We start from the raw sequence: 23,765 nt of genomic DNA, 5'->3' as shown, positions 1-23,765 counted from the left end.
GCAGCGACCATGTAACGCTTTTACAACATACAGAAGTGTCCTGGTTATCAAGGGGCAAAGTATTGACACAATATTTTCTGGTCGACCATGGGACATGATGGGACATGATGATGCTAGAGCTGTGGTACATAGCATCATCAGAGCGCTCATAGTCTGTGTCATAAGAGTGGGAAGCTGACAAACCCTCTACAACCACTGTGATTATTATAATTATTTGACCCCCCCCCCCCGTTTTGAACATCTTGGCCAGGGGACTGACCACCCCTCAGAGCCTGGTTCCTCTCTAGGTTTCTTCCTAGGTTCCTGCCTTTCTAGGGAGTTTTTCCTAGCCACTGTGCTTCTACATCTGTTTGGGGTTTTAGGCTGGGTTTCTGTATAGCACATTGTGCCATCGGCTAATGTAAAAAGGGCTTTATAAATAAATTTGATTGATTGATTGATTGGACAGTACGCCAGTGTCATCCGATTCAACAACCACGCTCCGTTCAGAGGTAGGGTTTGGATTTGGTACCACCGGGGGAAGCCTGGTCAGGATGTGCTTGAGGGCAGATTCAATGGTTGCCATACAACTGTCCAGTGACTTAATCTCCTTGTGTATCTCCGTGCATCGAGATTTGTGCCCAGGCGAGGATGAGCGATGACGTTTATTGGGCAGTGGATCACGAGGGGAGTGAGACCCATTATTATACCTGGAGAGTTGGAATGATCATTGATCTGTGTGGCAGACTCATCTGATGAAAATCCAGAGGCTCCGCCCCCAAAGCACGCTAGTCGAGATTTCAAAGCTCTTGGTTTGAATTTCTAACAGTAAGTACAAGAGCTGCTACCCTGCGCAGCATGTTCAGATCCCAAGCAAAGAACGCAAAGTGTGTGCTCTCATTTGAAGCTGGGAGTTGTTTTTCACACTGTTGACATGGGTGGAATGACATCATGTTTACAGCACTGAATCAGTGTTCAAAGAACGGATTTTAACATAAGAGAAGTGTGTTCCAAGAAAAAGGAAACAAAAACCAGCTTTTTGTTTCAGTGTGTCTCAGTGTATGCTTCGATTACCTCGGCATCGGTCTAGGATGCATACCGTTGGCTCCAACCCATCGTGTTTCGGGTTCGAGACTCCAACCTAAATATATATTAAGGTCCGGCTCGAAACTCCCGCCTATATGAAGCTATCTGGGTTAGTGTTAGGGTTGAGCTCCCAAGTGGCATAGCGGTCTAAGGCACTGCATCTCAGTGCAAGAGGCGTCACTACAGACACCCTGGTTTGATTCCAGGCTGTATCACAACTGTCCGTGATTGGGAGTCCCATAGGGTGGCGCACAATTGGCCCAGCATCGTCCGGGTTTGGCCTGTGTAGGCTGTCATTGTAAATAAGAATTTGTTCTTAACTGACTTGCCTAGTTAAATAAGGGTTAAATAAAAAATATTTTAAAAAACAAATCTGAATGGCAGAGTCAAGCACGGACTGTCAGTCTCGGCGTTGGTGGACTTGGTCAAGCGAGGACTGGTAGCCTACAACACCGCTGAGCTCCGTGATCACAGCAAAACTCCAAGTGAGGGAGTGGTAATGTTGGATCAATGGGTCAACAAGCACCAACAGCCTCCTGAATGGTGCAGTGGTCTAAGCTGTGCAACTAGAGATTCTGGGTTCGGGTCCAGGCTCTATCGCAGCCGGGCCGCGACCGGGAGACCCATGGGGCGGCGCACAATTGGCCCAGCGTCATCCGGGTTAGGGGAGGGTTTGGCCGGCAGGGATGTCGTTGTCCCATCGCGCACTAACAACTCCTGTAGCAGGCCGAGCGCAGTGCAAGCTGACTTCAGTCGCCAGGTGTACAGTGTTTCCTCCGACACATTGGTGCGGCTGGTTCCGGGTTAAGTAAGCATTGTGTCAAGAAGCAGTGTGGCTTGGTTGGGTTGTGTTTCGGAGGACGCACGTCTCTCGACCTTTGCCTCTCCCGAGTCAATACCGGAGTTGCAGCGATGAGACATGACTGTAACTACCAATTGGATACCCCTTTTTTGGGGAGAAAAAGGGGTAAAAATTTAATAAAAAATTAAAACAAGCACCAACAACAGCTATGCATGGCTAATTTAGCTAGCTAGCTACAAGTTAACTTCTTAGGTAACGGGATAGACCCGAAGCTAACACATAAGTATAGAAAAGCCCTACAAAAAGTAATAAAAGTTAGCTAGTATGGGCAGGCACAATAATGAGAGCGAGAGAGAGGTAGTAGATTAGATAATATAACTACTCGTGGCACCTCCTCAAGTCATAGAAGAATCGTAAGAAAGTAATCCAAAGGGGATTAATAGCAATCTTGCATTGTAAAACACATAAATGTGATCGTGAAGAAAAGACAGTATGTCACACCTCATCACCTTTTATAGTGACATGTCACATGGGTACAGTAAGGGTGTGGCGTGACTGTAAACATCTTTGATATTATTCATCTTAATCACATTGCGTGAAGGGGAACCAATTCCCATAGTTCGTTTGGCATCCCGTTGTGTCAATCAATTGAGACGATCAGACAACACTTGTATCCTAAATGCAACTTGTCAATACTCCAAAACCCTTTTGCAAGCCTTATGTGTCCCCATGATCTGTTTTGTAATATGAGTCCCTATGAAACACAGACAGACACACACTCTGGAAATAGATAGTGATAAAGTTGTGAAAAAAACGCGACACCAAGCCACTAGCCAGTGACTTAATAAGCTGATTGTGGCCTGGCTGCTCATTGTGCCTGCTAGCTACTACTTGATAGCTTAATTGACAAACACAGAGTTGGAATTAGCTAGCTAGCAAATGATTTTGTCTACTGATAAACAGTGTGTAGCTTGCGCTTTATTTACGATAGTTTAACAGCTTGCAGATGATGAAGTTGTCGACATGTTATTGTTCTCAGAAATCAGTACTGAGCGCGAAGCCAGACTTTCCTAACTCGATAGACTGTTTGCAGTGCACTGACTAGTTTTCATGCACATTTTATTTAGTTATTTTTGGTTGTACTTTTTACCCCTTTTTCTGGATATCCAATTGGTAGTTACAGTTTTGTCTCATCGCTGCAACTCCCGTACGGACTCAGAGAGGCAAAGGTCGAGAGCCATGCGTTCTTCAAAAGACGACCCTGCCAAGACTCACTGCTTCTTGACACACTGCCCGCTTAACCCGGTAGCAAGCCACACCAATGTGTCGGAGGAAACACCGCATGCGCCCGGCCGCCACAGGAGACTCTCGAGTGCGATGGGACAAGGACATCCCGGCCGGCCAAACCCTCCCCTAACCCAGACGACGCTGGGCCAATTGTGTGCCGCCTCATGGGTCTCACAGTCGTGGCCGGCTGCAACACAGCCTGGGATCGTACTCGGGTCTGTAGTAATGCCTTTGACTGCTGTGCCACTCGGGAGGCCTCATTCTAATTTCACTTGAGAAATACTGCACCAAATAGCTTAGCTATGTACAACTGCATGACTAAGACTTCCTTTGCAAAAACGTCTAAATTAATTAAAGATTTCTTAATTTATCTTAGATTAATTGTGACTATTTTAAGGAAGTGACTATTTTGAGGAAGTGACCATATTGTTGCTACGGTGCCAAGGTACGATATGTGAACATAACACACCCATATCAAACCACACTTCCCAAGACAACTCTCGTTTTTTGGCATCAGTCATGGCCACTAGCATTTCTTAATGAGCAATCTTCAAAACAAGGACAAATCAGGAAGTATATTGCAGAAAAGTTCTCCTGCAACAGGGTGATCAAATGAAAATCCTATAAATGTACAGTAAACATTAAAATATAATTTGTTGGCTAAAGAGCTCAGGTCTTTCCCTTGACAGCCATTCTGTGAATTGTCTCTCTCTGTCTGTGCTATGCTAAACTAATCCCTAGCAGTCTCCTGCCTACTCTATCATTAGCATTGCCACCTTTGGCTGTGTAAATAATGCAGGCCAGACATTGGCTGATTACTGCATTATTCAGTGGAGAGCGGATCACACAGTACAAGGCATGAGTCCTGCTAGATCTAGCCTAAGACTAGGCCGGCCACCTGACCACACACACATAGCCAGGTGGAACACCACCCATCCACGCAACGGAGGATGACTGGTTTAGTCTGACTCAGGCTGCAAGGCCGAATGACAGTGATTAATAATGTCTTGTCATGAGGCAGAGCTGTTTGGTATGAAGTTGCAATTCTGTGGTGATGCAGGAAAAATTGTCTACTGGTTAATAAGCCAACTTGGATGTAAAGGCCTATCTACCTATAGTCGGGCTACATATTTCTGTTTTCTAGTTGTTGCCCGTGCATTGTCAGTTGATGTACGGCATAGTGTGTAGGCTATACCTGTGAAACCAAGTAAGGGAGCTCTTTAGCTAATCAATAACAAAACTAGCAGACACTGCAGCCCGTGAAGACTTGAAGACAAGCGTTCCTGCCATAAGGATCAGTGAAGAGAAGTTTGGGAGGGGTAGTGTGCAAGGGCAAGTGAACAAGAGCATTGTGTATTATAACTATCGGCCTCTGTGTGTGTCAGCCTGTCTTGAATTATGACCACCTCTCTCTCCAATCACTATGGGCTGCGCATGTGAGATGACTAGGGGTCACCAATGGGGTCATCTCCATGGAAACATCAATTTATGTTACCACTCTGCCCACATGCTGGGCAGGAACATAGAAATGTAATGCATTGGTTGAAGATTTGCCTAACATGTAAAGTGACATTCTAATGAATGTCAAACAAATTGTCCATAGACATCTAATACAAATGATGCAGTTTACAGTGACATGTGTTCTACACTTGATATTGCCTCTGTGTGTGTGTGTGTGTGTGTGTGTGTGTGTGTGTGTGTGTGTGTGTGTGTGTGTGTGTGTTTCTGTGAGTTCTGAATAAACAAATGTCTATCCTAATCAAGTTGGAGAGTAGGCCTAAAGACCCGAAATATCAATATATGCAGAAAAGGGTGGGGATGGGAGTGCTCTTACATTCCAGGTGCTTTTTCTTGGGCGCCATCACCTCATGAGTGGTGGCTTTGCAGACGGCGCGAGATACCTCTGATCCCGTCAACTGGTACTGCGCAGCGGCAATACGATCCGTGAGCGTCTGTCCCGACATTTTCTCCCCGTGTAGTCGACCACCTCAAGAATTTATTTCACTAATGAGAAAAAAAGAATATGAAAAGGCGGTCTTCCTACAGGAATACGGGTATCAACGATGCCAGTGCAGTGCGGTCCTCTCCAAATCCCTCACGGATAGGCCTGTGACCTTCTGAATGGGTAACACATTTTCAAAATTAGCTCAAGTAAATAAATAAAGACATAATTTGAAATTAAATAATTAGGTCACGTTTATATGTGTGTTCTGACATGGTTAGACTTACGCAAGATTGCTCTCTTCCCTTGCCTTGTGTCCCGTTATAACGTCCAGTTCAACACCTTGGATAACGCCACTCTTACGTAACACTACGCTGGCAATAGAATATATTTCCTCGCACCACAGCAATAAAGCGATAGGCCTAACAAAGAATCAACCAGGAGATCGAAAACGTTGCGACCGCGCAGCGCTTCTTGTCCTCGGAATGAATGGATTTGGCCAAATGTCCAAACTTCATCAGAAATCCACAGAATATTCTCTTATCCGTTTTGCAGGAACATCGAATTGACGGTCAAGTGTTTCCACTCCCCACGCAAAACGGTAAACCGGAGGAGGTAAATGCACGGGTAGAATGTAGAGCTTTCAAAATAACCGTTTTGTAGTAATGACGCACAGTGTCCTTGTCGGCTCGTGGGTTAAAATATTACTACCGGATCTTTTTTTCTGATCAGGAATGTCTGATAGGCGCGTTGCCCTTCTCTCTTTGTCTACAGCAGTTGCGCCTCTTCCCCCTGTGGCAGTAGCCAACACTGACCGGCGCACCAATCCAAGGACGCGGAATAGGCTACTCTATGAAGATGGAGATGTTGGAAATAATTGTGTATTTAATTCACTCGTTCGTTTATTTATTTAGAGTGTCTATCTGTCTGCGGTTCTGTCCTCTCTTCCCTCAGTGCAGTCAGTGTTAGGTCAGGGTCAGGTGACGCTTTATTAGCCGACACACGCCCAAATCTACCACGCTCACGGTCGTGCGTTCTTAAAGGGGAGTATTCCTGTAGGCCTACAGTATATAACTCATATCGCTAATATGACAGTGTTCATTTTCAAGTGTGCACTGCTGCAAGGGTGCACAATATTAAAAGTCAGGTTCGAACACACTGCGCACAGGGATTAGTTAATTTTTTCCAATTGGCAGGTGCCCTCATGACGCTACTCTCTCAATTAAACTACTCTCTCATTATTACTGTAGCCGTGCCTGGTCGTTGAAATTTTGCCGCACACTGTAGCCTATAAAGCAATATAATTAGCATAATTGTATTGCCTCGACCCCTTATAAGTAAAGTAGCGTTGTCTGCCGTTTGTTGCAAAAGCTATACAGAGCAAGATAATATAATAGACAATAACTGCATTTTATTATACACATTTATTCTAGGCACTTTATTAAAGTCTCTATTATTAAAAATATACCGTATTTATTTGTCTTGGGGAAAAAAACATTGGAAAAACAAACCCATTAATAGTTCCACTAATTGTTCTTGTTTGAAATCGTCGTCTAAAACGGTGGCCACTGAATAAATGCATCAAAACAGAATGTGTAATCCGCCCAGTTCATGTGCTCAGATTATTGGGTTCGTTCCAAGTAGCAGCGCACCACAGTTGAAGGGCGTGGTCACGTGACGTACCCTGAACCGCAGCCACGTCGCCAGGAGAATCAGGAAGCTTTCCATTCACTCCACTTCCTTGGTAGCTTCTTCTTCAACAACTGCAAGTAAGTAAAAGAAAAACAATTGATCCGTTTAGTAAGTATTTCGAAATGAATAGTCTGTATTCTATTGATCGTTTAACAAGTAAATTACGCTGCACGTATGTCAGAGGAGCTCAATCATGTTTCTGCAGTAGCTAGCTGGTTGACATCAATGTTCAGCACAGACAACGTTACACCTTTGACCCGTAAAGTATGTCCTAGTAGGGCATAGGTTTATGGTGGATTAACGACGAATGCATGATGAACATGTTTACTCAGTCACCTCATTAAATTGACAAATCAAATATTGTAATAGTGTTTACAAAGGTGTATTGCTGTCGTCGTTATTATTGTAATGTGTTATTGTAATGTGTTCAGAATGAATATCAGATCATGATTCTTTGGGATTCCTAACATGTTTAGCCCCTTGACGACTATAAACTACATGTTATGAAGGAGAGGAGCTGAAGAGAGGAACCAACTTCAGACTATCAGGACATCCCCTTTGTTTCCCTGTTATGTGTTTCAGGAATGGCCCAGTTTGAGGAAGTATCCCAGAAGTCTGCTGTCCACCCTAAACCTGTAGGGTTGGTCCTACAGTATGGTACTGCTGGGTTCCGCACCAACTCTAAGCAGTTAGACCATGTCATGTTCCGAATGGGTTTACTGGCCACACTCCGCTCCAAGAAGACTAAGGCCACCATCGGAGTCATGGTCACTGCGTCACACAACCCTGAGGTGAACAAAACATGAAGTGCATTCAGTAGCCTATTAATCATTCACTGTGTTTGTGTGGCTTCAGAGTCTCTCTTTAACTGATAGTCTCTGGTGTTTTATTCTGGTGTGCTCTCAGGGCTGATTTTCAGATATTATTAGAGGAATGTTGTCTAGTATTGATTTGGTTTCAGGTAAACTATTGCTTTTCTGAATTACACAATATCCATGTTTCTCTCCCCCCCCCCCCCCCCCCCCCATTTACCTATTCCTCTCATCATACCCCTTCTTTCCGTCTCGCCACCTCTCCCTTCCTATCCACTATCTCACCCCCTCTCCAGGAGGATAACGGGGTGAAGCTGGTGGACCCCATGGGGGAGATGGTGACCCCTGCGTGGGAGGTCTATGCCACCCAGCTGGCCAACGCAGAGCAGGAGGAGCTACTCACCGCTCTGAAAGATGTCATAGAGAGAGAGGCCATCAGCATGGCCCAAGAGGCCAGCGTGTTCGTGGGCAAAGACACCAGGTACTGGGGTGTTCGCATTCTCTAGAAACTAAACTATAACCATGAATATCAATATAACGGGGTGAGTTCCTTTTGCATCACCCGGTGTCCTGGGTGGGTGGGTGGAGATTTAACTTTAGGACCAATGGAATGGTCTTAAATACGTAAACTCTTTCCACATGAGGCACCGGGTGATGCAAATTAATGCAACCGTTCTGATTGGTCCCAGAAACCAATGGGTTGGGCCAGAACACACGTGGGTAAAGCGGCATCTAAAAATGTGTCATTGGCTTTGATACTCTCATTGGTTAGATATGATCCAGTCACTGATGACTTTGCTTTGTACAACATTTTGACGTCACCACAAACAACTTCAAAGATGGAATTCTCAGACTGAACTATGTAGCGAACATACAGCAGAGGAAGAATTCAGTTTGAGTCGTCAGGCAACTCCGATATCTCCTTAGACATTTAATCTGATTGGTTGTGTTACTTCAGGCCCAGTAGTGACAGCCTATCACAGGCAGTACTGGATGGAGTCCATGCCCTGGGAGGCCACAGTAAAGGTGTGTTAACTCTTAGGTTTCCTTAGCTGTCTATTATGTCAATCCTTCTGTCATTCTTATTCGACTACACCTTGGTGTGTGATTGATTGTTGGTTATTTTTTTGTAAATCACTGATTGGTATCTTTCCCTGTCTATCAGACTATGGCTTGGTGACGACACCCCAGCTGCACTACATGGTATGCTGTCAGAACACCCAGGGTCGCTATGGTGAAGCCACTGTCAAAGGTTACTACCGGAAACTCTCCCAGGCTTTCATCCAGCTCACTAAGAACGTAAGACTACATCACCTCTGTCTGTTTGTAACACTATAATAACCTCCATTTAATAAGCATGACTATACATAAAACATTTGTATTCTATCATTTATAATCACATACACACATTTGTAAGCAGTTATAAGCATGTATATTATTTTATAAATCATGTATACACATTTTCAAGCAGTTAAATGATTGTTCATGAAAAATAATGTTACCCATTCCGCCCCCTCTCTCCAGGTGCCTAACCGTACAGATGATCAGAAGGCCCTGCTGGTGGATGGCGCTAATGGTATCGGGGCTCTGAAGGTGTGTGAGATGGAGACCTACCTGAAGAACGAGCTGCAGCTGTCCCTCTTCAACGACGGCTCCAGCGGTAAACTCAACCACCTGTGTGGAGCCGACTACGTCAAAGTACAGCAGAGAGCTCCCAAAGGTGCGACTGCAGTCCAGCAGACCTCTCCTGGTCTCTTTTCTCTCCATGTGTGCCTCTCAATAGACCACAAATAGCATCCTCGCCCAGTTTCCTTTATTTTATTTGCACGGCATCTGTATTGCTGTGAAGAGATGGGGTAAGTCAAGTGAAAGCTATATGGAGAATATCCCCTTGCAACTGTCATTTTACATTTCAGATCTGTATAGGGAAAGAATAAGAAACAAGGAGAGGAAGCTACTTAAGATTATTTACGTTAGTCATTTAGCAGATGGTCTTATCCAGAGCGACTTACATTAGCAAGTGCATACATGTTCATAGTTTTTTCTCAAACTGTCCCCCGTGGGTATTCAACCCACAACCCTGTATTTGCAAGCTCCATGCTCTACCAACTGAGCTACACGGGGACTGCTGTTATTGAGGTAGTGCTCACCTCTTGGTGTGTCCTAATGCACCGTGAGGTCGACACCGAACTTTGACTCATGAGTGTGTCTCAGACTACAGGTGACTGATAAACAGACCTGCTATATCTCATTATGAAAGCGCAGGACAGTCAGGATTGTTATATTATAGTTTCCATGTTTGGCAACCAGAGGGAAGACATCTCAATGAGTTACATGTAATAAATACTGTAGGCCACAGCCAGACTCCTAAAGTGGATGGCTCTAACCCTTCTTCTTCTCTCTTTTTTCCTCTCTCTCTCTCTCTCTCTAGGGGTGGAGATGACTGCTGGGGAGCGTTGCTGTTCCTATGATGGCGATGCTGATCGTATAGTTTATTACTACAGCGGCTCTGCAGGGAGATTCCATCTGCTAGATGGAGACAAGATTGCCACTCTCATCAGCACCTACCTCAAAGAACTGCTCACACAAGTATATGCACACACACTCACACACTTGCTATACTTACCTTGGATGCTTTAATCTCTGGTGGGCAGACTGCAGTAAACATAAGTGGTACCGTCGATCTGTCTCTATACTATGAGCACCGTTCGCTAACGAGCAGCAATAGTTCCGGGGCTTGGGTTTTTCATCACTGGTTATTTGGACAAATCACGATTTCGCAGGTGTTAGCATCTTTTGAAATTTGGGGGGGAGGTGACATTCGGCCCATAGCTTGCGAAGACAGAGGGTGGAGCTACTTGTTCCGGTTCTGCTCCTCGTTTAGCATTTCTTCATTGCTTCTGTATGGACTCAGAACTTAATCGAGCAGCTGACCAATTACGCAAGACTTTAGTTCTGGGTTAACCAAGATGAATGATGCTTAAACACGCCCCTACATAACACACATGGACTCGGTACCATCCTCATTCAGAAGTGTGCACACTAACCTGTGTTCCCCCTGTGTGTGTTTGGGTTTGTGCAGGCTGGTCTTGACCTGCAGATAGCCGTGGTGCAGACAGCGTACGCTAACGGCAGCTCTACACAATACCTGGAAGATACCATGAAGGTGTGGACACACACTCCTCAGTCTTTCCAACACACACATGCGATCAGTGCTGACCTCTCCTCCCTCTTCCCAGGTAATAGTGAGGTGTACCAAGACAGGAGTGAAACACCTTCACCATGCAGCCCAGGAGTTTGACATTGGTGTTTACTTTGAGGCTAACGGCCACGGGACTGTGAGTAAGCCACATACAAATACACACTCGCACTGAAAGCACGCAATCAATGGCCGCCCGTCTGACTATGGTTATGTTGTGGTCCTGTCTCAGGTTCTGTTCAGTAAAGCAGCAGAGGAGAAGATTCAGAAGCTAGCCCAGGACTCCAACACCAACGACGAGAGGAGGAGAGCTGCACTTCTACTGCAGAACACGGTCAACCTCATCAACCAGGTATGGCCACACATTGTCAGGTCAACACAGGGTGTTTCTAAATATGCATACTACAGTACCGCGGTCCGAGCACGGAAATTGGAGCATGCATCAGTCGGAGTCCAAATAAAAGCACGGAGGGCACTTCTTAGATGCGTAATCCGCTTGTGCACATTTCTAAGCATTATTATTTAACTAGGCAAGTCCGTTAAGAAATATAACACAACCGCTGGTGGACATTATTTGGGCTGATGCAAGAGAAAATAAACTCTGACTTCAGAATGAAATATTGCCTATTCACATCTCATATGTTGCCTGACTACAGTATTTTATCTTGATATGTTAAAGGTCCAATGCAGCTGTTTTTATCTCAATATCAAATCATTTCTGGGTAACAATGACGTGCCTTACTGTGATTGTTTCTTTTTGAAAATTTTCATTGAAAACAAACAGTTTCTTAGCTAAGCAAATTCTCAAGATTTCTTTTTTCCTAGGACTGTCTGGGAGTGGTCTGATTGGGGAGGGAAAAACTGACAGCTAGCTGTTATAGACGGCTTAGCTGAGAACGTCACAAAAAATGATGTGCATGCTTCAGTGGGGCGGCAGGTAGCCTAGTGGTTAGTGCGTTGGGCCAGTAACTGAAAGGTTGCTAGATTGAATCCCCGAGCTGGCAAGGTAAAAATCTGTTGTTCTGCCCCTGAACAAGGCAGTTAACCCACTGTTCCTAGACCAGTTAACCCACTGTTCCTAGACCAGTTAACCCACTGTTCCTAGACCGTCAGTGTAAATAAGAATTTGTTCTTGACTGACTTGCCGAGTTAAATAAAGGTTAAATACATTTTTTTTAAATGGGACAAAAGTCCATGTGTTGTTGTGATTCTGGATGACCAGATAGCTAGCAACAATGACAAGAAACTGCCATGCGGGAACGTAAGTGTTTTCTTGTTCTTGATACCTTGATTTGTTTTGAGGTGTTTTGACTGACGTCACCTCTATGCTAATATTTAAAAAATTCACTTGCTAGCTAACCAACAACTGTAACAATGTATTTCATAGACAACAAGTGCTCATGTGCAATTTATTCAATAAACATTGGAGGCAAAATATAGTTTACATGTTGTCAACAATCTAAGCCAACCCTGTTGTTTTTGCCCCATATTTGCGCACTTGTTGCTAAACAACCAACCCATCTATTGGCAGAGAGGTTTGGAATTGCCTTTATTATTGGTCCATTAACACATTTTCTGGTGATGTCACCAGGCAGGCCAAAACTCCATCCCACCAAAACAGGCTGAAATTTCAGTTCTTAAGGCTCACACACATCGTACTGAATGTGGCTCTAGCGTTTGTCTGCCGATCGTTCAGCACACAGCGTTTTAGGGACCACCCGCTGTAGACGTCTGACTGTTGACATTTTTTCACGTGAATAAACTTTCTGGTTAGCTAGATTATTACTATTGACATATAGCTAGCTGATAGTTATAAAGTAAAACGTTTGCTTTGTGTATATCTTGTTTCATCTATTGGTGCCATTGTCCTGGCTGGAAGAAGGTTCAGTGAATGGGGAGGGGCGGTGTGAGGTAATACAGTAGGGGAAGTGTGAGTGCTTCTCAAATGTAATGTTTTATGTATTCTCCACACTCCCGTCCTCACAAGAACATACTCAAGAGAATGTCCTCTGAGAATGCACTCGGCACATGAGTGTGCAGCACTGTAATATGCATATTGCAAAACACCCACAGTCAACCATTTGAGCAATTCAGGGACTACACACAGTCATTGCAATGAAGGGTCAAATTCTGTGTGCATTACTTACTTTTTTTCTCTCTCCCTCTCTCTGTAAGACTGTAGGAGATGCTATCTCTGACATGCTGCTGATTGAGGCTGTGTTAGCCATCAGAGGGATGACAGTACAACAATGGGATGCCATCTACACAGACCTGCCCAACAGACAGCTCAAAGTCAAGGTGTGCGTGTGTGCACTCAGGGAGTTGCATCGTATGTTTCTATAAATGACTGTATATTAAAAGGAAACTAGTACATACGTTTTAACACAGTTCATCCCAGTGCCTCACAGTTGCAGTGTTGTTGTGCGGCCTATAGGTGGCAGACCGGCGGGTGATTGACACTACAGATGCAGAGAGGAGAACAGTGAGTCCAGCAGGTCTGCAGGAGGCCATAGACAGCCGGGTGAACAAGTACAGACGGGCACGCTCCTTTGTCCGTCCCTCTGGCACAGAGGATGTGGTCCGAGTGTACGCTGAGGCAGACACACAGGTGGGACTGAGGCTGAGACATGGAGTGATAGTGAGCCACTCAATTCACCTTCCATGTTCACTCACTATGCCTTTAACTTTCTTTGCACTTTCTTTTTCTGTCTCTCACTGTCTGATGGTAATGTGTTTCTGTGTGTTTCAGGAGAGTGCCGATGCCCTGGCACATGAAGTTAGCCTGGCAGTGTACCGCCTCGCTGGAGGAGTAGGAGAGGAGCCTAAATCGTTATAAAACACACACACTATGCAATTTAAGTCTAATGAAAAATCCATTAATCTCCTGAAGATGGACCACACTTCCTGAATCCAGTCCCATTTTGTGGCCTTTTTATCAGGTGCCAAATCATTTTATACGGTATAATGCATTTAATACTGTATTATTGCTACTTTTCTATGAGTCTGGAAAATGTGATTGATTTCAGTAAATGTGAAGAGAGCATATGCTAAATAAGGTTAAATAAAATGTAATCCCCCTTCTTACCCAACCTTAATCCAGTCAATGTATTTGTTTTGTACTATTCCCATGTAATTATAAGTGTTTACATTACCGGTTATTATTGTCGATCAATTTAGCATTTCTGTTCATATCTGAGTAACTGCACTGCTATGAACAGATCTCAACTGGAAAGACTGTGCTGCTATGTAATTGTTCAACACCAAGAGTAAAGATATGAAAGTGAAACTGACATCAAACTTGTTCTGCATTTCTTTTTAGTTCGTATCCTCTCAAAAACCCTCCAGTTACATGGAATAAATGGCATGCATTAGTACATAGACTTAATTGCCTTATTACTTAACAGAATAACCCAAATACAGGTATACTCTCTGAAATGACCACATCAAGAGAAAATATGGTAATAGATTATTATTATTTTTTGCTTATATAGAGAGATGATTCTAAGACACAGGGAAGTTAAAGGCTAACAGAAAGGCAGTGTGAGGCTCAGAGAGTTTAGTGCAGCCAGAGACACACAGAAGAGGACCATAGGCGTCCTGATCCTGAAGACCATTATCCGAGGGGGTTGGTGTAGAATATATTTGTGGGTGGAAGAGCTAGGGCTTAGGTCTAAAGGGTATTGGTCTAACTTTCTAATCCTTGTCTGTGTCGTCAGCAGCTCCGGAGATGGTGCATTCCTGTTTGTCACTCTCATACATGTCTTCTGTCTTAACTGTTCTGAGATAAAAGGCCAGGACAAAAGTGTTTTGAAAATGATACTGGGTGACACAAATATACTTATGTATACAAAAATGTACACAATTAGCATATTTTCAGATGACAAAGATCATAGGTTATGACCCAGGCTTGCTCTACCTGATGAGAAGAGTCTTCCGCTCAGTCATCTCCACTGACTGTTCCTCATAGCTCTGTTGATTTACACCTCCACTGCCCCGACAGGGGCCTCTTTGGTGTTTCCATAATGTCCATTACTGGGGACTCTGCCCAGCACCATACCCATTACCAGAGGCACTAACGGAGGCAGAGGCGGAGCAAGCACTCATGCTAGCACTGATGGCCATGCCCCCTCTTCCTCCACCCAGAGACATGCTCTGTGCCATGGTATTGAGACTGGTGTCCTGCCCTCGATCAGCGCCCTGACAAATACACAACCACAGAGAAGCAATGACAAAACACACGTACACTTACTAACATATCAAAAGAACAACCATATCAAAAGACATGCATTGCTGCCTTTCCTTGTCTTCTCTTTTTAATCTCCTCCACAGATCTGACAAACCCAGGATAGGTGAAAGCAATATGGATGATTCCTACTGTGAATTTGCTTTCACCTGTCCACTTCTGTCTATTCAAGAAGGAGATAAGACGCGAGAAGAGCAGAAGCCTGTTTAGACTATTGGGGAAGGTGTGATGTCACCTGTAGGTGGTGATATCATTCTCCAGGGCCATCTTGATGTTGAGCAGCTCCTGGTACTCCCTCAGCAGCAGAGCTATCTTCTCCTTCATCACCTTCATCTCCAGCTTCAGCCCCTCAATACGCGCCTGTGGAAAACACACACAAGCTTTTAGGTCATAGGGATCCATCTCTAAGCGGCTGTTAGAGTCCATTTAAAAAAACTCACTTGTTGCCCACTTTTAAAAGAGCCCTGACCTGCCGTGCTTCTTTCTACAGTAAAGATGTGTTGTGGGAGTTGCACTACTCACCAGATGTGTCTCTTCTGTCATGCGTCTCCCCACAGCATCACAAGTTGGCGAGGGGCTTGAGATCTGCACCTGGTAGGAAGAGGAGGCGGCGAGGGGGCCCTCGAAGTGGCGGCAGTAAGAAGACATCCTTTCTGGGCTGCGACTCATGATGATTGCCTTTAAGTGTCTTCACTTTAACTCACCGCTGGAAACTAATCACAGACTTCGTTAGTAGATCAAAATAAAGGGTTGAATGAGTATACATTATTTATACAATGTGTTTTATTACACTGGGTTTAAAGAATGTTTACAGACAATAATAATCTAGACTAGCCTACTCTCCTAAATTAGTGGACCATTAGTGGATGGGGTGAATGAACTGCAAAATTAGCCCGCCTCACTTTCACCCCCCTCTTCACCTTCTTCGCTAATGGGACAACATTTTTGACGTCACTTGTAAGGTCATACGGGTTCTGAGGTGGTAAATTGCCTACCTGGTTAAATAAAGGTAAAATAAATAAATAAAAAGTTCACTGCTGTGAAAGTTGTTTTCCATAATTTGACAGACACAATGTTGCGTCCTCTAACTATCTCTGTGTTAGGCTCATAGAAATATAATATATTTCCATTGTTAGGCTACTTCGGTACAGTAGCAATATTATCTTTACTAGTTAATTTCATTGACGACAGAAGATGTGCCTTTCCCCACCATTTACTACCCCGGAACCTCTTCGCGGAACACAGGCATAGCACGCCCAGTCACCGTCAGAACAGCATTGAGTGATGCCACTGCAAATTGATAAACTGACAATTTTCTATTGGTTGTCACTAGTTACCACAGCCACAAAGTCAAAAGGCCCGCCTATTCGACCAATCAGATGAGGGAGTGTGATGACGCGTATGCCAGTGCAGAAGGCCCACCTATCCGACCAATCAAATGAGGAAGTGTGAAGACCCTTATTCCGGTTTGCGGGAAAATACTCATTTTCGAAATGGCATGTCTTGAGTTTAAATTTGAGGACCCAAATAGAGAGATCGACGGAGGAAGTGCAATGACGAAGAAGCGTAAGAATGGCGCTGTTAAAATCAGAGATTAGTGTCCTGAGTATACACCTTCGTTGAGATGTAAATGTTTTATTTAGACAAGTCAGTTGAGAACAAATTCTTATTTACAATGACGGCCTACCAAAAGGCCTCCTGCGGGAACGGGGCTGGGATTTAAAAACAAATAGGACAAAACACACATCACGACAAGAGACAACAACATAGCATTGGCGGCAACACAACATGACAACAACATGGTAGCAGCACAAAACATGGTATAAACCTTTTTGGGCAATTATGTGTACATGCCTACGTCTTCTCATTACAAACCAAGTAATATTATTTGCAGGTCTTAATTCTATGTTGAGAACCTTTATGATCTTGAAATGGAGTCAGACTGCAGTTGTGGGGCTCAATCTGTGGTGTGCTTTTGCAGGGTGCTGTTAAGAGTGGAGATCAGAGGGATAGCGTTGAGTGTAGAGGTGGATCAAATGAAAGGGAATATTTCTAGTGTTTCTGACGCCCACCGTTTGGTGAGACGGACCCGGTGGCAATGGCGATTGAGCTTTGACACCGAGTTTATTCCTGATAAGGTTACATTTACTATTCTGTGAGGGCCTATGCTCTGAACCCGCTTTGGTGCTTTAGGTCCTGAGGATTTGGACATGTTGCAGCAGAGTAGAAGGGAGATCCCACGAAGTGAGAAATGTGCTCATGCAAGGCATAGTCCGAGGGAGTGTACAGTTTGGATAGAGAAAGCACTGTGCGGGTGCCCATGCAACTGGGAATCTGAAGTGCACTGGGAGAGAGCGAGACTGGCTGAGATTGCCAGAGTTCAAGCGGGGCAGAAAGTGTCCTATGCTGATGCAGTGAAGAGAGTTGTGTATAGAGTAAGTCGACTGGGAGCCACCCAGTGAGTAGGCCTGAAGAGAGAGCCAATAAGGTTAGATGTCTTGCATTTATAGCCATGGTGATCAACTGCATTGCACTGATGGGGCAAAAATCACAGAAGATAGATGTGGTAGTTGCAGCAGCAGATAAATATTTGGGTGTGAGAGATTTTAGTGCAGAAAATCTACAGGAAGTTTTGAGAGAAGGGGTTCCATCCTCCCAGGCCTACAACGTGTTGTTGGCTCGTTTAGGGCCCAAGTAGTGGGGTGTATAGGTGCAGGGTTAGTTGGTGGTGCAATTACATTTTTCCCATTCCCCTTTTCCTTTAATTTCTTTGTTTTGTCACAATGTGGAATGCAAAATGTGTTCGTTTCGATGCCATTTTAAAAACAATGCAGATATTGAAGTACACCTATTAGATGTAATAAATGTTTCACTAGTCACTTTAAACAATGCCACTTTATATAATGTTTACATACACTACTCATCTCATATGTATATACTGTACTCAAAACCATCTACTGCATCGTGCCTATGCCGTTCGGCCATCGCTCATCCATATATATTTTTATGTACGCATTCTTATTCATTCCTTTACACTTGTGTGTATAAGGTAGTTGTTGTGAAATTGTTAGTTTACTTGTTATATATTACTGCATGGTCGGAACTAGACGCACAAGCATTTCGCTACACTCGCATTAACATCTGCTAACCATGTGTATGTGACAAATACAATTTGATTTGATTTTGACAAGTAACTATGAGTAAGGGCAAACATGATACGCTTGCAAGCTGAGTTTGATGAAGACATCTGATTACCACTTGCATTTAGAACGGTTGGTTTTAGAGTAATACATAGCCAAATCATTGATGGATCACTAGATAAAAGAAATGGATCTCTCGTTTTCTCCTGCAAGCCGGTTCGCACTCGCGTCATCACACTCCCTCGTCTGATTGGTCATTTCCCATTAACCATAAACCGGCATTCGCGTCATCACACTCAGTCATCTGATTGGTAGAGTAGGCGGGCCTTCTGACTTTGTGGGTGTGGTACCTAGTGACACCCCCCATTTGGTCTTCGTTTGACAAATTTTTCAAGACAAATGAACAGAATTTAAACTTGCGTTTTCTACCTCAACTATTAAGCCATGGCGGGGAACTTCTGGCAGAGCTCGCATTAGTAAGTGTTCTGGCCAAACGTGATGTATAAGGAATGTGCATGGCAAATAAACTCCTTTGTTTTGAGCACTAAGTAGTTGGCAAGCTTGCTAGCTTAGCCCGCTTCACAGTAGCTAGCTAACGTTAGCTAGCTAACAGCTAGCTAACGTTGTGTTCGCCCACTCTCATGTTAGGTCAATATTAGCGTAGCGGATAAACATTTTCAATAGCTATCAATGCAATTCCAAGGGGTAATAAGCTAGTTATGAATGCTAAGATTTTTTTATTGAGCCAGCTAATTATTGTGCCTCTGTGACAGCCTAGCCACTGGTCGTCAAGGCATTTTGTGTTGATTCTTTCTGACGCACCGCTATCAGATTTCCAATCTGCAGCGTTTTGTTATGATACTGTGTGTATGTGATCGCTCGTTGTGTAATTCATTGTCTCCTTTCTGTCATTAGTTTGCAGTGGGTCCTGGACAAACAGGACCTGATGAAGGAGCGTCAGAAGGATATGAAGTTTATGAATGAGGAGGAGTACTGGAAACTGCAGATCTTCTTTGCCAATGGTATCTAAAGAAGGCTATCTTTAACTGTATTTCTTTTGATTCCACCTATTGTGATACATCAGTGTGGTGGGAACAGTTTTTTGTGATGGGAGAATTAGCCTACCGTTGGTACAATATCACATCACCCTGAGGTCTGGTCTCGTAGCACTCTGTTCAATAACCAGCAATGATCTTGTTTACATATCTTCTTTTATATTCTAAATGATCTATTGTCTTTTATGGTTGCTTTTTGATATGTTTGACTTATTCTGTTATAGTCATCCAGGCCCTGGGTGAACACCTGAAGCTCCGTCAGCAGGTCATCGCTACAGCAATCGTCTACTTCAAACGTTTCTATGCCAGGTGCTTATTCCGTTTTCATGGCAAGAACACTATGTTCTATTCATTATGGAATTCTAAATGTCATTAGGGGAGCATCGGGCTCCTGAGAAAAAAATAATAAATCTGGCTACTGAGTGGCGCAGCGGTCGAACATACTGCATCTCAGTGCTAGAGGCGTCACTACAGACACCCTGGTTCGAATCCAGGCTGTATCACAACCGGCCGTGATTGAGAGTCCCATAGGGCGGCACACAATTGGCCCAGCATCGTCCGGGTTGGGCCGGTGTAGGCCGTCATTGTAAATAAGAATTTGATCTTAACTGACCTGCCTAGTTAAATAAAAGTTCAATCAAAAAAATCGAACTTTTATAATAGCTCTTCCTAATATCTCCCTCTCTCTCTGTTTGCAGGTACTCCCTGAAGAGTATAGACCCGGTGCTCATGGCTCCTACATGCGTGTTCCTGGCTTCTAAAGTGGAGGTATATGGCCTGATTTCCCGTTCTTTCCGTTCCACATTTCATAGTCTGTGGGAGTAGGGATGGGGTTAACTGCTGTGTAACATAATCTGTGTGGGAGTAGGGTTAACTGCTCTGTAACATAACCCCAACGCTACTCCCACACAGATTAACTGCTCTATAACATAACCCCATCCCTACTCCCACACAGATTAACTGCTCTGTAACATAACTTCATCCCTACTCCCACACAGATTAACTGCTCTGTAACATAACCCCATCCCTACTCCCACACAGATTAACTGCTCTGTAACATAACCCCATCCCTACTCCCACACAGATTAACTGCTCTGTAACATAACCCCAACGCTACTCCCACACAGATTAACTGCTCTGTAACATAACCCCATCCCTACTCCCACACAGATTAACTGCTCTGTAACATAACCCCATCCCTACTCCCACACAGATTAACTGCTCTGTAACATAACCCCAACGCTACTCCCACACAGATTAACTGCTCTGTAACATAACCCCATCCCTACTCCCACACAGATTATGTTACAGAGCAGTTAAGTAGGATGGGGTTAACTGCTCTATGACAGCATCATCAAAGCCTCTGTCTCTTCCAGGAATTTGGTGTTGTTTCAAACACTCGTCTGATCTCTGCAGCTACGTCCGTGTGTAAGTCAGGAGACACGCTCAAGTGTTTCCATTTAGATATTAGCTTATTTTGAAAATGACAAATACACTAGTGCTGTGGTAGAAAGGCTACATTCGTTCTGATGGGTTGTGTTCATGTGATTCCAAATCTAACAAGTGTTTTTTGTTTTGTGCAGTAAAAACCAGATTTTCCTATGCCTTCCCAAAGGAGTTCCCTTATAGAATGAACCATGTAAGTCTTACCTAACCTTACTATTCACTTAGGATGTGCTATATAAACAGTTCTTAGGTGTAATAATGTACTATTTATTATACAGTTATTAGATAATTGTTGGAGCTAGATGTTACGATCATGTTGCATGGTGGTGGGACCAATCTCTTACGCAACATACACTCACTATATTGTGGAATATTTATCCACCACCATGAGTCCATTACGGTGTGTGTTGTAGTTAGGTATCAGTATGTTGATGCCACATTCCACTAGCAATCACATGCCTATGGTGAAACTCCCATCGCTGTGGGAGGTGATTTTGACTGGTTGGTGGCGTGTGTCCTGGCCGGGGCGCATTTCTCCCTGCGGTGCTAAGTGGAGAAGGTAAGGCAACACCGTTGGCAGCGCCAGTTATTTAGAGTTACCAGGACCCCGTTGGAGCTGTCCTAACACCTTGCCTGTCCAAAAGCTGTGTAGACTATTATTGATTTGGTGTGGAGCGAGCGAGATGATGGTGATTCACACTAGAGATTCAGTTAGCAGGATGCTGCTAGTACCAGATACTATTTCTCAAAACTATAGAGGCCAATAGAGAGAAGGAGGGTTCTAAATTGTGACTATGAAACTGATATATTTACTAAACTTCATCTGCTTTCCTCATGACAGATATTAGAATGTGAGTTCTACCTACTGGAGCTCATGGTGAGTATAGAATGCTTTGTCTCTCACAATACACTCCATGCTGGATCATATCATCCATTTGTTGGATGGATGGATTAACTGATCTTGTGTGTTCCAGGACTGCTGTTTGATAGTGTACCACCCCTACAGACCCTTGCTGCAGTATGTGCAGGACATGGGGCAGGAGGACATGCTACTGCCGTTGGCCTGGTATGAGTTATTCTTTGGGAGCATGTGTTGATTTGATATGAACTGTTGGAACATTCATGGTTTCCCCTTTCTTCGTTCTAAAGGAGAATAGTGAATGACACGTATAGGACAGACCTCTGTCTACTCTACCCTCCCTTCATGATCGCTCTAGGTAAGACTCCCTATCAGACCACTCACCTTTACTACTGCTAGATATTCAGCTCAATAAAATATAGTTGAGGTGTTACACTAAATGTCTTCCTCCTGCATCCACAGCCTGTCTGCATGTTGCCTGTGTGGTGCAGCAGAAGGACGCCAGGCAATGGTTCGCTGAGCTCTCTGTAGACATGGAGAAGGTAAGGCAACACCATACAAATGGCTTATTTCAGAGGGGAAAGCTGATTGTATGTATGTATATAGATCCAGTTGCCTTAGGGATAATAGAGTACTGTGCGGTGACGTTTATTCCCTGCTCAGATTCTGGAGATCATCCGAGTCATCCTAAAGCTTTATGACCAGTGGAAGAACTTTGACGAAAGGAAGGAGATGGCTGTTGTGATCCACAAGATGCCTAAACCCAAGCCTCCTCCCAACAGGTACTGAGATCTTTCCTAACCCCACCTCAATGTCCTAGTTATTGGCTGTTTACATGACACATCCACTTCCTGCCTAAACTAACTGTTCCCTGTTTGTTTGTGTACCAGTGAGAATGACCAGAGCTCTAATGGGAACCAGAACAACTCCTACAGCCAGTCATAGGCAACGAGATGGTATCCATGGACAGGGTGCAGGGGGAAACTTATGTCGCACAATACCGTGGTGTGACATCAGAGACAAATCATATGTATTTCAACTGATAGAATAGCAGAAAAAACAGGGTACCAAAAAAGCCCAAACCCTCTTTTCTGATATGGTTATCCCAACCAGAAGACCAAGTCTGCACACGCTCAGTCCGCCTTTGCTCATACGATAACTCATCAGAGAGATGGCCACAGGAATGCTGGCATCAGTCAATCGGTGCCAGCAGTCATGTGTTGCCACGTTACTCTGTCTCTCAACAGTTAACTTTATGGACCTAAACCAAACTGCAAGAAACAGGAGGATGTAGGCAGGGAGGGGGGGGACTTTGAGTATTGATTATCCTGACATCCTTGAACTCTCTCAGGGATCAGTCATGTAATATGGAGCTCCGTGGGACCAGAGAACTTGACCATTAGTGAGTGTGTGCGCGTGCGTGATTGAGTGGCCCATTTTGATAGTTGCTTCATTCCTCAGGGATAATAGTAGTCCTTTATACTGGTATCTGTAAGATGATTGTACCCTGTACTGTTTTCGATGCGATCTGATAGGATGTAAGGCTGTTTGATTGTTACCCGATTGGATGTCCTGCTATCTGAGGTCTACATTGATTGGTTGCAGAGTTTAGCAGGTGAAGTCACGGGCGAGAATGTAATTTCCAGGGGTGCACACTAGATTCAGATGTCTTCATTTACTGTTATATCTCCTGCCCAGCCCATCTCCAACCTTTGCAAATAGCCTTACGCATATCTTTATTCCTTTTATTTTAATCTTTTGTGTTTCGCTTGATGAGCAAATTTGCATGGGTAGAAATCATGAACTGTATTAGCTAAGTCTGCTTCAAGTAAAAGTGCTCAAATGTGTTTACTATCATGATTAAAAAAATAAAAATAAAAAACATTGTCTAAGGACCACATTTATTTGTTTTTGGTGGGGAGGGAAGGTCGTATTTTAGCCTGGTTTTTTATTGCATATTGAATCAGTCCTACATTTGCCTGGTCCAGTGTTACTTATTGTCTGCACCTGCTGTCTATTACATCAAATTGAAGTGTCACAATACATTTGTGCATATTTACTTGTGGATATTGATATATTGTCTGTGCTGTAAATAATACAGTGGGAGTGATTAGTGTTTGGGGTTGAGTTTCTCTTGTGTTATGTCTGTGTCCAGAACCAGGTGATTGAATGTCTTACAAAATAAAGCTGCTTGTCAAGGGACTTCAGAGCACAACTGTGTCC

The 23,765-nt window shown here is 43.9% G+C and overlaps 3 protein-coding genes across 22 annotated transcripts in view; 2 read left to right on the top strand and 1 right to left on the bottom strand.

Moving 5' to 3' along the window:
- Positions 1 to 5,143, bottom strand: part of LOC109866267 (clathrin coat assembly protein AP180) — a 43,257-nt gene extending 38,114 nt beyond the window's left edge. For 16 of the 17 annotated variants that reach the window (XR_004204645.1, XR_004204644.1, XR_004204646.1 and 13 more), the window contains exon 1: positions 4,989 to 5,118. Coding sequence is in view for 14 of the 17 variants with exons in the window: in XM_031800244.1 (XP_031656104.1) it covers positions 4,989 to 5,118 (130 nt within the window). In the remaining 3 variants the exon portion in view is untranslated. Of the gene's footprint in view, positions 1 to 4,988 lie in introns of all 17 variants that reach the window. The other variant, XM_031800240.1, reaches the window with a different exon arrangement.
- Positions 5,043 to 14,091, top strand: pgm3 (phosphoglucomutase 3). Of its 2 annotated transcripts, none has more exons than XM_031800255.1 (14): positions 5,043 to 5,279; positions 6,718 to 6,865; positions 7,371 to 7,579; positions 7,897 to 8,081; positions 8,559 to 8,626; positions 8,766 to 8,899; positions 9,125 to 9,320; positions 10,032 to 10,189; positions 10,683 to 10,766; positions 10,840 to 10,938; positions 11,032 to 11,151; positions 12,975 to 13,097; positions 13,234 to 13,407; positions 13,549 to 14,091. In XM_031800255.1, the coding sequence occupies exons 3-14, from the start codon at positions 7,373 to 7,375 to the stop codon at positions 13,633 to 13,635; spliced, it is 1,635 nt and encodes a 544-aa protein (XP_031656115.1). In that variant the 5' UTR covers positions 5,043 to 5,279; positions 6,718 to 6,865; positions 7,371 to 7,372; the 3' UTR covers positions 13,636 to 14,091. The 2 variants fall into 2 exon arrangements, with proteins under 2 accessions (XP_031656115.1, XP_020310430.1); XM_020454841.2 differs by having other exon boundaries at positions 5,079 to 5,279; positions 6,741 to 6,865.
- Positions 14,092 to 16,466: 2,375 nt separating this feature from the next.
- Positions 16,467 to 23,744, top strand: ccnc (cyclin C). 3 transcript variants are annotated; one of them, XM_031800756.1, is made up of 12 exons: positions 16,467 to 16,608; positions 19,098 to 19,204; positions 19,462 to 19,546; positions 19,936 to 20,005; positions 20,614 to 20,665; positions 20,821 to 20,876; positions 21,525 to 21,560; positions 21,658 to 21,749; positions 21,833 to 21,900; positions 22,005 to 22,084; positions 22,206 to 22,324; positions 22,433 to 23,744. In XM_031800756.1, the coding sequence occupies exons 2-12, from the start codon at positions 19,129 to 19,131 to the stop codon at positions 22,485 to 22,487; spliced, it is 789 nt and encodes a 262-aa protein (XP_031656616.1). In that variant the 5' UTR covers positions 16,467 to 16,608; positions 19,098 to 19,128; the 3' UTR covers positions 22,488 to 23,744. The 3 variants fall into 3 exon arrangements, with proteins under 3 accessions (XP_031656616.1, XP_020310829.1, XP_020310828.1); XM_020455240.2 differs by having other exon boundaries at positions 16,504 to 16,862; XM_020455239.2 differs by lacking the exon at positions 16,467 to 16,608 and adding an exon at positions 18,398 to 18,658.
- The last annotated feature ends 21 nt before the right edge of the window (positions 23,745 to 23,765 follow it).

The sequence above is a fragment of the Oncorhynchus kisutch genome, linkage group LG21 (genome assembly GCF_002021735.2).
Source record: "Oncorhynchus kisutch isolate 150728-3 linkage group LG21, Okis_V2, whole genome shotgun sequence".
Lineage (NCBI taxonomy): Eukaryota > Metazoa > Chordata > Actinopteri > Salmoniformes > Salmonidae > Oncorhynchus > Oncorhynchus kisutch.
Note: the sequence above shows the minus strand (reverse complement) of the source record. Positions and strands in the feature narration are given on the sequence as shown.

Bases quoted from the DNA above. Each gene is read 5' to 3' on its own strand.
- pgm3 (XM_031800255.1), top strand. From the start codon at position 7,373: ATGGCCCAGTTTGAGGAAGTATCCCAGAAGTCTGCTGTCCACCCTAAA. The intron at 9,321-10,031 runs GTGCGACTGCAG...CTCTCTCTCTAG, and splicing joins ACAGCAGAGAGCTCCCAAAG to GGGTGGAGATGACTGCTGGG. The intron at 10,767-10,839 runs GTGTGGACACAC...CCCTCTTCCCAG, and splicing joins ACCTGGAAGATACCATGAAG to GTAATAGTGAGGTGTACCAA.
- ccnc (XM_020455239.2), top strand. From the start codon at position 18,627: ATGGCGGGGAACTTCTGGCAGAGCTCGCATTA. The intron at 20,877-21,524 runs GTAAGTCTTACC...TCCTCATGACAG, and splicing joins TCCCTTATAGAATGAACCAT to ATATTAGAATGTGAGTTCTA. The intron at 21,561-21,657 runs GTGAGTATAGAA...TGTGTGTTCCAG, and splicing joins TCTACCTACTGGAGCTCATG to GACTGCTGTTTGATAGTGTA.